Here is a 15,080-nt window from a genome sequence, read left to right on the forward strand (position 1 = left end):
ATCGTTGTGATTTCGTTATCTGCGATTCGTGAAACTGTTGAGGGGCTGGCTTCTTCGATTTATCGCGCGCTATGCAACACGAAGTTGCGAACCTTTGCTTCGTCGTGTCCCTCCGATGTTCTGGTTCGTGCGGGGTGAGTCTCGTCGGCGTCTCAAGGTCGGTGGAAAAAACACCGAGGCGAACAATCGGTGTTGCGCAAGAAATCGATCGAGAAACTCGTGAGTGTAATGCCTGTTACGTGCTCGACCGAACCGAACGATCGTGGGTCGTAATTAACAGATTGAAATTCAAATTTAGATATGAAAATAATCCTGCTCAAATAAATTATTATACGAGCAATTAAACTACCAATCGTATTTTACTTTTGCTTGGGAATCGCCAACAGAGTTGAGTTTAGTTTTGAAATAAGCTTTCGAATGAGATTTACACCGTATTGCGATGTATTCGTTCCGATTCATTAACACCGTTAATTAATCCTTTCGAGATGAGATCGAAAGGGTTGGATCAGAAGGCGTGTGCAACAGGCTTTACTCGAGTCGCATCTTTAATCGATCGTTCAGGGTCGGCTGCGGTTTCACGCCCACGCGCTTTTCTCGGACCACGAGACGCGCAAAGTCGTTTTCCAAAAACGGTCGAGAACAGGGAAACAAATGATCGTGTCGGTCAAGCGAACGCAAATTTTGCGGGAAACGAAGGGAACTTTCCAGTTGAAGAAATAAAATGCGTGATGAAGATATTTCGTACGTGTGTGTGTATGTATGTATATACTGCATATCTTTTCTGTCGTATGTGTTAAAAAGGAACGGTTTCAAAGCCTTCTAAACAAAATAATAATAATGATAATGATAATAATAACAGTCTGCTAGATTGGCTAATAAAAAACGGGCTGCTACGCTCGAGAAAAAGAGACAGAGAGAGAAAGAGAGAGAGAGAGAGAAAACGCTGTACCTCGGAGCTAACACGATTCTCGTTTGCACACACGTTGCAGAAATACACTCATCGGAGCCTCCCTAAACATTCCAGCTAATCGGAGAACTCGATCGATCGACGATAGTCACATGGTCGCCTCTAGAACTTCGCACGAGAGATTAGTTAACGAGAACGGAGCAAGAAGCTCGTGAAAATACGATGATTCTCCGCCGAAAATCAAACATTTGATTAACTAAGACTATCCGAAATTATATATCCGCCACGGTTATTTCTTCGTTGAAAATTCGTTCTCACGATCTTCTTGTCTAACATCTTATCTCTTTTCTTTCCAATCGTTTACTCGGCTTCTTCTGTCTCTCGTACTTGTCCCCCGAAACACGGACGAACGATAGAGAGAACAAGATCGAGGGGAACGGAATCGACGGAAACGGAAGAAGCAACGGCTTACCTGACTTCTCAGTTTGGTGATATTCTGGCCACCTTTGCCGATTATCGAACCGGCTACCTGTAACATACAATCGTTTCTTCCATAAGAACTGTCCTTTTAATTCGATATCAAAGCGAAGAATCTCTCGAAAAAATATACTTCGAGCTACCTTCTGTCAATATTTAATACAGATCGATCCTGCAATATAATCCTGTAATATTGCAATATCGACCACGTACGATCAGCAACATAGCCAATGGCCACAAGTATCCACTACATTATCGATCGTGTACGGGCACGTTTTTACGCGACCAATTCTTTCATGGAATCTCGCGTCAAATAAAATCGAGTATGCTGACTCAAGTTCTCGGCCTCGACACACAGCTACGGGGGATGGAGCAGACGCATGCTCCAATTTCGTTCGTCTCGCGCGATTTTTGTGGGAACGGCCGCGAATCGAACCACGGAGAAGGTCGATCGTTTCTTGATCGGTTGAATGCGCGCCGCTGGCCACGTTCCAGCGATTAACGACGATAAGTTACAACCGCGAGCCGATTGCAACACAGCACGGGCGGAAAACGCAGCGCGCGATAATTACGTTCTCTCCGCGATGGTGAATGAGATCACTCTCGAAAGGAGCGATCCATCGATCGACCCTGACACCGACAGCCGTTTTCGCGGAGTCTTCGATCGCGTGTCTCGGTCGAGCCGCAATCGACATTGTACTCGATCGTTGGTGCGCGACCGATCTCGAGCCGCGATCGAACACAACGAGAACGAAATCGACCTGACTGCCGGTGAAATTGACAGGAGATAAATGCAGTCACCAAATGAGCTGCTCCTTTGTACCTCGATCCCCTGCTGGGATGCACGTTTCCCCTTTCTTCGAGATGCAATCTCGGTTTATTAAGACGCGAGATATTGCACGGTGAATTTCGATATGGAACGTGATATTCAACATAGTTTCCTTTTATGTCTCTCTGTTGTGTGTCAAGACTTTTTCTTCCGACTAGTCACAAAGCTTAATATCGTTTAAAACGACGATGTTTCGAAAACAAATGACCAAGAAACGTAGAATTGAAGCAATCGTGAATTTTCGTGTTAAAGAAATACAGGATGGTTGGTATACTGGTGGTAAAAGCGGAAAGGGGGTGATTCTACGCGAAAAAAGAAGTCGAAAATATAGAATAACAATTTTTCGTTTGAGGCTTTGTTTTCGAGAAAATCGAGAAAATCGACTCGGTACGCGTGCGGTACGTTATAACGGATATCACTGTAGATCGTTGTCTCGGTGGAAAAATTAAAAAAAAAATTTTTTACCACCAGTTACCAACCACCCTGTATACAAGTAGAAATTTTTAAGTGTTTTAACGATTAACTTAATATTAGATATATTTGCAAGCAAAGTAGTGAAAAATATTTGGTCGTTCTCACTTACACCAAACGTACCTTTTAAGCTTTTTATAAAGAATTCTAAGATTGCAAACGTCTCAGATATTCCGGAAAGAATTTCAAAATTTCCGTCTAACTGCGAGGTATCCCGTCAAGATTTCGTGAATTTTCCCGGAGGAAAGAAAGCGGAAGGAAATCCGATAGCGGTTCGCCGAGCGCAGCGACAATGACCGGAAGAACTCAGCGTTCCGCGATTGCGAACGTGCCGACACCAAGTTACAACACGGTATGGCAAGCCGCTTTTACTTCGCCAACGATGTGTACGCGATCGCGAACAGACCGCTGGAAAATTGTACACGTGGGAAAATAAAACTTGGCAACATCCAGATGCATCGCCAAGCCTTATCTGGTCGTAAGAAACACGGCTGCAAAGACGTATCTTACGCGATCTTATTTGGAAATTCAACTGTGAAGAATATTTGGCGGAAAAGCGTATTGTTCTCAACCGCATTGCATACTTTTCATTTGTCGCAGTGAAAGGTAAAAGTGAAAGTTTCTTCTAAAATAATCCAATCCTCGTTACAAACGTTGTCGCCACTTTCGAGATTCTCTTTCCTTCTTCCCTTCCTCCTATTTTCATGACAGTGTATTTCTTTTTATCCGAGATGTATTCTGAAGTTTAATTACGAGTGTCCATATCTTTCCCACTGTTACGAATGCATAGTCTCTTGGATTATTTGGTAATTCTATTTATATTACATCAGCGTAATAAAAATTCATGTATACTACGAAAATGAATTCAATCCGCAATTACTGCTTAACGAAGACACGAATACTTTTCTACTTCGCAATAGCGACGGATTTATAATAAACCGACGGGAAAATCAACACTAGTACTACAACACCTGTCAAAATGACTGGTTTTTTATAATTTTATTTAAAAATTTCCACTTCGTGTTACATTTTCTTCCTGCAGTGATGCAATGACCTATGTAGCGACAACTAAAGGAACGATACAATAAATTTTACTTTCTTGCTATTCGTTCAAAATCAAAATAATTTTGTATCGTGGCTATATACAGTGTCTAAATGATTGGTACTTGTTAAAGCGTAAAAGAGTCCTACAATCTATCTACCGATCCCGAATTAACCAGTTTCCTCGTTTTGTACAACTTTTTATACGTTTTTAGAATTTTTATTACGTATCGTTCGATATGAAGGTATCAATTATCAGAAAAATTCCGGATCGATCACGATGCTGACGCTAGAACATACCAGTCAAAATGACTGCTTTTTGCCATTTTTATAAATGTGCCAACCCTCATGCAGAGATCATAGTCGCAAATGGATTAACAATATCAAAAATGTACTACATAACATGGAATCCCTTTTGTAAAAAAAGTAATAAATCGATAAATGTAAAAATATGTAATTATTACGTGTTTTTTTAAAAACCAGTCATTTCGACCGATTTCGGTAGAAATAGCTTCGCTTTAACTGTCGGTGATTCTACTGTTAATTATATGTCGATATCGCTTAAAGACGATGGCCTTCGAAATTTTGTCGAAATCAGAAATTTGAAAGTACTCAAAGCAAAGTCTCTTTAAAAAGGTAGAAAGTATATTACGTAGTTTCTCTCGACTATTTACGTAATCGTTCGCTTCGATTCGCGGATACTAAAATATCGACTTTCATAGAAGATCGGATGATCGATTCATCGACTCAGGTTCGACTTGAAAACTGGTTTCGCAAGATGCGATTTGAAACCGATAAAATCTTACCTTGCTGGGGATCAGAAGACGAAGCTCATCGTCACCCTGTCTGTAACGCTTGTGAGGACTTGTCGGTCCCCCTGAACCTGTCATAGTGCCCGCATCAGCTTCTCTCTTCATTATTTCTGCAACAAAAATATCGATCGACTGTTTAGTACATCACCATTGCGTTATAAATTGTCATACATACGCAAAACAATTGATCGTACCACGAATAAGTTTTCGAAAAATTCATTTTCCCCATATTAATCGTAAAAGCATGTGCTTACGAAACATAAACAGGCTGAAAAAGCGGAAGATTACAACGTCGAATGCTAATTGTACACTGAATATTCCAATATCTCGAGTTAAAACGTAGAAATCCTTATCGCGATTGAAAGAAAAAAATCCCGTCGCAAAAAATTAAATATTAATCGGAGACAGAGTTTCACGCAGTTTTAAAACCAACGTTGCAACGTTCGAAGCTAAGGAGTTAATTCTTACCTACTTATGGTGTGATTGCATTACCTCGGATAATATAACAAAAACTAGCGAAGCGATTCAAGACCGGACGTACGTCACGTGCCCGAATTCACCCCCCGACCGAGAGAAATCATGTTCCCCCTCGATTTTCAGCCACGCACGCGTTCCGGAAACAACAGCGGCGACGCGGACCGCAATTCGTAATAAACCTATAAACATGCTTCGTATTCGCGTAACCGTTTGTTTGCGGGGGGCTGAACGCTATGTAATTCACTGTCCGTTAAATCGGCTCGGTCGGTTTAACGACGTGGATAGCACGGGAAATCGATGTAACTCGGACACATTCGCGATTAAACGACCAAACTATCCCTGAATTTGTTCCACGTTCGTCAACCTTGAACAGTTGGACGTAACAGGTTCGCTGTATAGGTAGTTTCCGCGTGTGCAACGTACCTGGTATTCCTCGTTAAGTAGACCAAAGACCACGATTACGTTAATGTTTTATTTATATACACGCACTTTTTTTCTTCTTTTAATTTATGTTATTCGCTGTTCCTCAGCAATGCGATTATAAAAAGCTATTCCACGGACTCATAACATATTTCTCCTTCTGTCGATATCTCACAATTTTTTAATGTTTAAAAAAGTTGAAGTATTTGTATCGTTATGATTGACCTGTAGCTTTTTCAGATCATCGCTATCTTTATTGTTTTTCTGATTTATTTAACAGGCCTCTATAACGTATCTATTATCGTAATGCGTACACTTTTTCTACGTTATTTTCCGACACAGTTTTGCGTCATATAGTATAGCGAATAATTAATCATTCCACATAATTCACGATGCGACAGAGAATAAATGTATTTCAGAAATAAGACGAGGAAACAAGTGGCAGAACAGAAACTTCTCACACCGATCAAAGTATGCGAAAATCTCGCACAAAAACACGGATCAGTTACAACGGATTTATATCGCGACCAGCGCTATTAATTCGGCCAAAGCAAACGATATTTCCTTTCCGCGTGTCGTGGAATGCTTGAAGCGCGCGAGTCCCTGAGTCACCGAGATTCATGGCGCGATTAAGGCTTCGAAATTGCTTCCTTCCGATCGCCGCGAGCGTCGTATTACCGGCGATAAACCAGAAAAATCTCGCAATTCTGGCAATCGAGAGTACGTCAGATTTCTGTCGCTGGCAAACGAAATTCCTTCTGCCTCCGTGGAATTAGCTTCTTTGGCTATGAAATAATAAAACTCGCGAGAATCGAGCGGAACAGTGATATCGAATGAAAGTAGGTCTTCTTCTTTGTCTTGCGTTTTAAAGAAATGCGAAGGCACAAGGAGAAGTTCAAGAACGTAGCATGGGACGAGGACGATAAAAACAGAATACGTAGAACGAAAGGCGAGACTAGTTCCAAAGTTGAAGAATAATAAAGTTTTGCATAGTCTCTCTTCTGCTTATCGATGCCAAGCATACTTTAATAAAAGTCAACGCCGTATGACATCATACAGAGATGTTTGACTGTGCTCATCCTCTTTGCTGGCAAATTCCAAAAAATATGACGAATTTCAGATATGTTATCGAGTTGCGCGCATCGATTTCCACGAAATGTATTTCAGCATAGACAGCGAATATATCTCCGCAAAATATCATAACCTCGCGACGATACTATCGTATAAAACATATGAAACTCTATATCGATAATGCGTTGTATTGCACAGTTTTAGTAAATAATGCTATACACTTTCTATCGAAAAGCAAACTCGTGCATTCTACTATTCATAGAAAATAATTGAAACGAACAAACCGAATTCGTCATAAGTCGCCATTTTTACGACGAACACAGTGTGGAAATTGAAAAAAAAAAAAGCGAAGAAACGTCGGGAGAAGGAACGAATGGACAGGACGAATCGATAGTCGACCGGTCGACACGCGACGTTAATAATTTACCGGGGCGATTCGTAGGCGAAGGGTGACCAGCGGCCCGTGCGCGCGATTCGTCGTTTCGATTTCATTGCGGTGATGGGAAGAGACGACGGGAAAAGCGCAAAAGGAACAGGAGGCAGTGGCGTTCGTTCGCGGCTCGTTAAAGAATCACGAGGCACGAAACCTGCGTCACGGAAACCGGCTTGAGCAACAGAATACGCAATCGTTAACGATCGCATCGTTAAAGAACACTAACGGACCTTTCAATTTTGTATATCGTGAAACGTTAACGACAGTGACGTTGCACACTGTTGACAATTTCCAAAAATAAAGCTCATGTTTCGGGTTTAATCCGACTGGCGATTTTCCACGCAGGAAACATGCGTTCAAGTGACTATTGATTATACGGGACTGCGGATAAATATCGTGATCGATGCGACTACAAATAGAGAAGCGTTCGTCGAAAATAACAATTTCAAAACCGACGACGTGACTAAAAGCCACGAACGATTTTGAAAAGCTACGGACTTTGAGCAGATGTAACGATTTCGAAAGCAAAGAGACGTAGAAGATTAAAAAATTACCTGGCTGAAAGGATCCGCAACGATAGGCTCGCGAGATTCATGTTTCGTAACTAATAAATTATTTAATAAACCGATTTCTCGATAGAAATTCATATAAGCCGATTGTAAATTTCTTACTTTGCTATAAATGAAGTTGCAAATATGTATCTGAATCGAGGAAATCGTAGGTCCGATCGGAGTTAAAAATTGCGATGGTATTGAACAATTTGAACCAAGTCATTCGATGAGATTAAAATACTCCAGGGAACGCTGGCACTTTGTTTCCTTTCTTTATATTTTCCAGCATGTTCGAGGAATGATGAATATTAATGTCTGCGATTCTTCGCGGCGAATTCGTTCGCTTTGACAATGTTGTTTGCCAGCCACGGTCCCGTTGCCGTGTGAATTTTTCGTTAAAAACACGGAGGCAATTTCCTGCGCTGTCGAACAGCCGGAAACATTTTCGTCCACGCGATAACTCGATCAATTCCCGCCGTCTCGCGTGATGCATTCGATCTCGACGAGCCATTCGATCAAACGATTTCAATCCCCTTCGTGGAAACGATCGGAAAAGAACGCGAGTATGAAATATCGCTGTTGGTTCTCTTTAAGGAACACTCGTGTATCTCCTACTGTGAATTTTTCCTAAATGGAACGACTTTTAAGCTGCCCGTTAACATGAAAGTCGCGAGGAAATACACGGCACTGGAGTTACGTGGTGTGACCGATCATGGACCGCTCGTTTCTCCTAACTACAAGATTTATTTTTACTAGCGCCATCGTGTTTTCAACAAACAAGCAGCGTGCGTGACCAGACCGTGTCGTGACACGAACTCGAAAAGACCTCCTACGCTTCTGGTCGTCCGACCATTATCGTAAGGGTGGAACAGGGGGTGGATCAGTCGATCGTTGTGCACGAGGGGCCAAGCGAATGATAAAATAATGGGTCGTGGGTAATTTCCACGTAACGCGTCGATTCCGAAGCACGTTTGAATTTGCCAACATATTTTTCAAATAAAAAATATACGAATTAATTCGAGAAAAAAGAAAATAAATTAAGTTTAATAAATGCCGGTATCTATCTCGCTTTACGATCACAGTGTGTATTCGATAGAAGAGAAAGTCGATTACACGCAGTGCTAATCGATACAATATTTATCAATTATTCAGCAAAAACTCGGTTTATCGGCCTCATTTTAGCGACACGTGCCGTCCGCTCGACCATGGAAAGCCAAAAAGAAAGAATAAAGGGGAAAAAGACAGAGAGGGAAAGAACGTGAAGAGAAAGGGATGAGAAGGGGCGCCATAGAGTCTGCAACGAGGGTAGCGTGAGGCGCCGAAGAGTCCACTGCCGGCAGCACTGCATCGACTAACTAGTCCATAACCAGTCCGCACGCCACTCCAAAGGGTTGCTGGTCTGATATATAGGGGCACAGGATGGAGGGCATCAAAGCCAGGTCGAAGGGGAGACCGCAATTAGGAACTGGGAGCAGCTTAAACTCGCTAAACCTGACGCGGGAATTTGAACTTGATGAACTTTCGACGGGTCTATGAAACGCAACCGCATGTATAGCATAATATCTGCGATTTATACAGGGTGAAGTGAAAGTGATGTGTAACCCTGAGTTTAGATTCTTGTGAGAGGGAATTATCAGAGTTTTACCCGCCAACTTGAAGTTTCAAACTGTTTGATACATTTTCAGTACGGATGTGCCGTAAATTGTAGCACAAGCTGAAAAGGATGCGGTTTCGCGAAACCACACGTGTTACGCAAAAGTAAATTGAACAATGTAAAATGACAAATTCTCGATATTTTATTTTTTCTGATTTTTATTTCTCTAGTTAAATTACAAATTATTGAAAATTCTCGTTCCCTTTCGTGTCAAATAAATTGTTACTTGTCGTATTAAAGAAACATGAACCGATGATAACGCGTGCCGAGCTTTCACTTTTTCAAACGAATATGATATTTTGCCCGAAGGTAATTATACTTTCGTTGTATGAACGAAGCAACTATTTCACGCAAACCCGCAAATATCAGCCAACGAATCCTCGTTGCAAGTCAAACGCACCTGTATTTAATCTCTTCAGCACGAGCGTTGACCGCAGTCGACGTACATCGAATAAGTATGTAAATCATTTGGACAGAAGGTACGAAAGATAAAAAAATCATTATATAATGAAATTTTGAGAAAACACGGCATAATTTTTATCATTATTTTTGTTATTACTTAAAATATTATTCCACGTTTTCCGTAATGTGTTATTCCAAACGACTGCCACGATTCGCGTTATTCTATTCATCGGAAGAAGCGCTCTGCAATCGTTCTATAAATTCAATAGAATAAACGAACGACGATTATATAGGTCAAACGCAAAGAATCGATTTCTCAAACGAACTTCGTTCGTGCGCCGGGATGCTTCGAGAAACGAAGTCAAGTGGATCGATAGTCAAAGGAATAGGTGGAAAGGGAAGGGGCAATATTATTAAATCAGAACAGAACCGAAATATTCCAATTTCCGCGAAAGTTGCACGATAGTGGCGTTCAAGAGGAAGGAGAATCCATGGTACGCGCGGTTCGAGAGCCGTCTCTTGTCGCGGTAATTGCACTCCTAGTAGTTACGCGGTCCAAGTAATTATTTCGACGTGGCGTAGACGACGGATATCCGAGATAATTGCAGCCAGCGCGACAATGATATCGCGCCCCAAAATTGCTCGGTGCCAGTAAAATATGATGTTTGCATGTCGTGCTTCTCTCCCTTTTCTCCCGCTTTCACCGTCTTCCTGGCGAACCTTGTGTGCCACGGAACCACCCTCCGGCAGATGCTAACAGCCTGATAACCGGCTGTCCTTTTTTCAGCTTTTTCGAACGTTACAACAGAACTACGAGAGACACGATTCGTTTGAATATTCGTGGAAACGGAATAAACTGGGAAAAGTAGGCTTGGAAACATTTTCAAACACGCCTAGTTTCCAAGCATTTTGTCGGAAGAAACGTTAAGGACTTCTGCACACCAGATGTTGACTCTGCAGGTTCGCATCCACTATGTAGCTAGTCTGAGACATAGATCTCTTCTCGGTGATGTTTATTACGTATGAGATTTCTTGGAACGAATTTCGAAAATGTGGATAGTATTACTATATCGAATGGGAAATAGAGAACAAGAAGAGGAAATAAGGGAAACAAGGTTGATCGTGGCTGGATTTATGGAATCGAAGTCGAAATGGGACGGCTCTTCTCACGATTCTATGCCGGCTTAACCGGGTCAACGAACAACAAGCGGGCGACATCGCACTAATGCCAATTAAACGAATAAACTTAATTGGTTACGTCGACCTGTTATTTATGTAACGAGAAAAAAAACTGAGTTTTGCTTTTAATCAACGAGATGAAAATACGCCATCGCTAAACTCAATTCTCGACTAAACGCTAGTTCCACCCGTAATTTATTTAAAGAAAAAACTACATCTTTCGTTGACTCTCGGTAAAGAGCCACGATTGCACGTTAACGTTGAAATAACCACGATTCCTCTCTTCCATGCGTTTACCTTGCCCGAGTGAACCAACTGTTAAACTTATTACCTTCTTCCCGATTTCCCTGACAATTTGCATCTTAGAGGAGAATAATTGCATGCTAATTTTCCTCGCAACCGCCGACATAAATTATCTATCCTCTTAAGGACCGCCAAAAATTCTCCCTCGAGCAGAATCCTCTGGCGCAATAAACCATGGAAATGCTTAAAACGACCGAATACCGGATACAAACGACGTCAACGACGTGCAAACCGACACTGTCCAAAAAAATCAAGGAAATGGGGGAGGAAAAAGAGGAGTCGTGGAAAATGTGGCAATTACCAGCAGACTGTGGCCATATATTGAACACAGGAGGGACTATAAATTCAAGATGTCCCGACGAAAGAAACTTGTTTACCGTTTTTACCACAGTTCCTCGTCTGTCTCATCCACGTTTATCCACCTCCAAACCCTGGCAACGATTCCCACGGGATTTTCCTTGTAATTTGGTAAACCACTCTCTACCCGTTATATTTACTCTCAGTTGAGCCAACCTTGCCTCGTATGTCGAGAATATGTAATCTTGTTCATGTTATAAACTTCGTCCGACGTTAGTATCGTTTGTCGACACCGTAAAAATTGAACACGTTTATGTGCACTTTATAGATCGATAAACAAAGTCCAAAATTTTTTCACGCTATTAACGCTAGAATTGCGGGAGTAATGAAACTGACTATTTCCTAATCGTTCGTAGAAATTTTGTAAATACATTCTTGGCAATCCTCCGCGATTCTTTTTACAAGTACACTGCCGGCTATAAATTATTAGGATAATTATTAAGGATATATTTAAAACACAGCTAATGCTTCCCGCTGCTTTTATATCATAATCGTTCCATTATAAATCTATTCCTTATCTGTATAATATAAATACATATTAATTTAATCGGGTCGTAGGTATTTTCTAGTAGAAAATAAAATAACATTCGTTAGAATATTAGAGAAACGTTTGTTCGTGAATAGGTTTTAAATACCGTTAGTACATTCTCGTTGAATGATTTATATCCCAGAAATACAAGAATGCGAAGTGTTTCTGATTTGAAATCCGCATAATTTCATTGCAAATGATTCGATTTGTATCAAAATTATACGAGAGCCATTCCATCGACGTAAACCACTTTCTGATTGAACGTGCGAGATTCTCGCAAAGCGGATTGCGAGAAGAGAAGGAGAATAACAGGGAGACGCGTGTAATATTCGAAGTGGCGGACGAGGATCGAAGGGACGCTGGCAGGTGAGATTACCGGCTTCGGCTGAGACTAAACGGAGTTGGCTTAGAAATTCGACGCTTGACGTCACGCTTTCCATCGGCTTCTTTAAATAGAGTGATCAATGATATCGCTGATTGGACGGCTGAGTCTTTGCTCCAAATACCGGACGAACAGCTTGAGCTTTGCTCAGTGTGTATGAAAATGCAGCACGCAATTACGGGCGTGTATAAATTGGAAATTTGTCCACTCTTACGTGTCGAGTATTTCATATTACGTTGCATAAGAACGTGCGTCGGACAAAAGGAGAAATAAGAGAACGATGTGGGACGAGACAAAAAAGTGTTCGCTTGTCTAGCACGAACTCAATGAGAAAACATTTACATACTCGACGATAACAGAGTCACGTTGAATTTCATTCGTTTCGAGGAACTTAAAAATCCATTCAACGTCTGTTGCTTGGGGAGTTATGTCAGTGGTGATAAGGAATTACAGACTGCGCATTACAGCGTGTCTACGTATCTCGCATAGACGCCAACAGTGTCGTTTCTCTCTTTGCCGCTTATCGAATAACTCGTCAGAAACAAATAAAGTTCTGTCGATATTCGTTCGTTTGGATTCCCCGTCAAACAGAGAACAATCGAAGAGGAATCCATCGCCCTCGCAATTGTGTTTCTGCTTGCAAAGTAAACGGAGAAGATAGAGTGCAGAAATTTGTCGAGGTCAGAAATTTTACAGAAATGCTCGCTTAGAGCGACAAATGATAAAAGAACGGTCGAAAGAACGCAAGAACAAAAAAAAAAAGAACGCTACGCGGAAGAATCGAGCAAATAGAAAAAGAGAGATCGAGGGACGATGGAAAACGTGCTAACAGCTGAAATCGGTCGAATCAACGGAATTTCTTGTTGGTTGGGAACATTTCGAGGAAAGAGAATGGTTTAAAGCAGATCGGGAGAGGCATCGGGGACTCGCACTTTCCGAGCAAATACCGACAGTTATGTCAACAGACAGGCGCGTTAACGCTTGTTAAATGTTTGAGGACGTTTATGCAGCCAGGCAATAAAAGGCGAACCGGTTGTCGGTGCATCGGTGATAATGCAACGGAAGGCTACTGCGGCAAAAACAGACCTGGCACACGCGAACCAATCAAAAGACTCTGCGGGAGTTTTGCGCTGGAATCTGATCGATTTGCCCTCTTCCGATAAATGGAAATGAAAGAAAGAAGGTCGATGGACTGGCTGAGAAAAACCAGTTTGTCACAAGAGCCCAAAGATTCCTTTCACCCGACGAAGAATGAATCGAAAAGCCGAAAAAAAAGACTTTGGACATTGCTATGTAGCTTGCCCTGGAGTTCTCGCTATTGTGGAAACGTGATTTCGTTGAATGAGTGAAGAATATCAGGAAAGAAAACGATAGAGGTGCAAATGATAATATTTGGCGTGGAGAGGTGCGAAAGAAGAATGTTTGGACGGAGCGTTTGAGATTATCGTGTAAACGAAAAATTGACGGCTACCAAAAGTTTGGAGTAGACGTGCAAATAGTTGTAAAAAGACAAAAATTGAAAATCAAGAGTCGGCAAACGAATCAAACTCTTTCGTCTTTGACGCAATACACCTACGTTACGTGATAGAGAAGAATTTGGATGAACGAATTCCACAATTAGACTACTACATCACCGGCATAAACGTTCGTTAATATCAATGTAGAAGAGACTATTCAACGTGTTAACGAGTCTTGGTTCAGCGAATCACTACAAGACAAGATTCGAGCAACTATGCTTTGTGCGGCCACCGTTAATTTCTACGACCAAGGGAAGCATCTCGCCGAGCTTTCATCCATTTATCGTAGTCGCGTATGAAGACGTTCGTTGAATAGTTCCCACACTTCCTCGCGCTCCGAAATTAGCCGACGCATTCACGAAATATCGCCCGTTTGCTCAAACGCGTTGTCGCGTCGTTCAATAATTTCCTAATTAAACGTAGAATATATCAATTCTTGTATCGCAGAAAATCTGTATAGCGACTTCCATAAGAAGCTATCGCGATTCACGCAATTAAAAATCTCTGAGCAAGATTTCTATTCATTTATTCGCGGAATAAACGCATCGATGATTACTGCGCGAAAAATGTAAAGCTAAAAAGAGAATTAGTTGCGTTAAAAGAGCACCATATGGGTTACAAATCTTTAAACAGATATAACGTAGAGAACAGAAAACAAATTTATTTTGTTTGTAAGACAATATCCGATATATTCGATGCCTATAAGGACAATAATATAGACAATATCTATAAGGAAGCTAAAAAGAAATAAAAAGAACAAAAATATTTCTTAAAAATTTGATTAAACGTCTTAATTTCTTCGCAGGCGCGAAGTTCCGCTGAAGTCACTTTGTCGAGCGCATATCTTTCTCCTACGTATCACACGTAACCATAGAGTCAGTCATCGCCGCACGAATATTCGATACAGCCACTCCACGTCCTCGCGCAGATTATTCGTGTAAATGGGATTGTTCAGCGAGCCAGCAATTTACAACCGAGCGAGCAAGTAATCGCCGATTCCTTCCCGCTCCTTCCGATATCCTGGCTCACGTTCATCCTTTTCCCGGTTTGTACTAGCTGAGAAGGCCGGTCAGTATTATTTCGTACTTTTCTCCGTCCTACCGCTACAGCCAGAATCGATTATTTCTGAATGAAATATCGTGATTCGAGTAGCGGCATTCAACGAACCTAGTGTCTGTTTCACTCGACCAAGCGAATACAAGCTTCCAAGTGGGATTCACGAACTTTGAGAACACGTTTACCAACAGATTTCGCATTTAGTTGCTATT

General features: G+C 41.5%; 1 protein-coding gene across 6 annotated transcripts in view; it reads right to left on the reverse strand.

Moving 5' to 3' along the window:
• Window positions 1-15,080, reverse strand: part of LOC117230350 (heterogeneous nuclear ribonucleoprotein K) — a 93,094-nt gene that overhangs the window by 39,688 nt on the left and 38,326 nt on the right. For all 6 annotated transcript variants that reach the window (XM_033487721.1, XM_033487717.1, XM_033487718.1 and 3 more), the window contains 2 exons: window positions 4,532-4,647; window positions 1,380-1,436 (listed from right to left, as the gene is read on the reverse strand). In XM_033487721.1, the coding sequence (XP_033343612.1) occupies window positions 1,380-1,436; window positions 4,532-4,642 (168 nt within the window). In that variant the 5' untranslated portion in view covers window positions 4,643-4,647. The remainder of the gene's footprint in view (window positions 1-1,379; window positions 1,437-4,531; window positions 4,648-15,080) is intronic.

Source organism: Bombus vosnesenskii, unplaced genomic scaffold, assembly GCF_011952255.1.
Source record: "Bombus vosnesenskii isolate JDL3184/JDL3185 unplaced genomic scaffold, Bvos_JDL3184-5_v1.1 scf7180000013266, whole genome shotgun sequence".
Taxonomy (NCBI): domain Eukaryota; kingdom Metazoa; phylum Arthropoda; class Insecta; order Hymenoptera; family Apidae; genus Bombus; species Bombus vosnesenskii.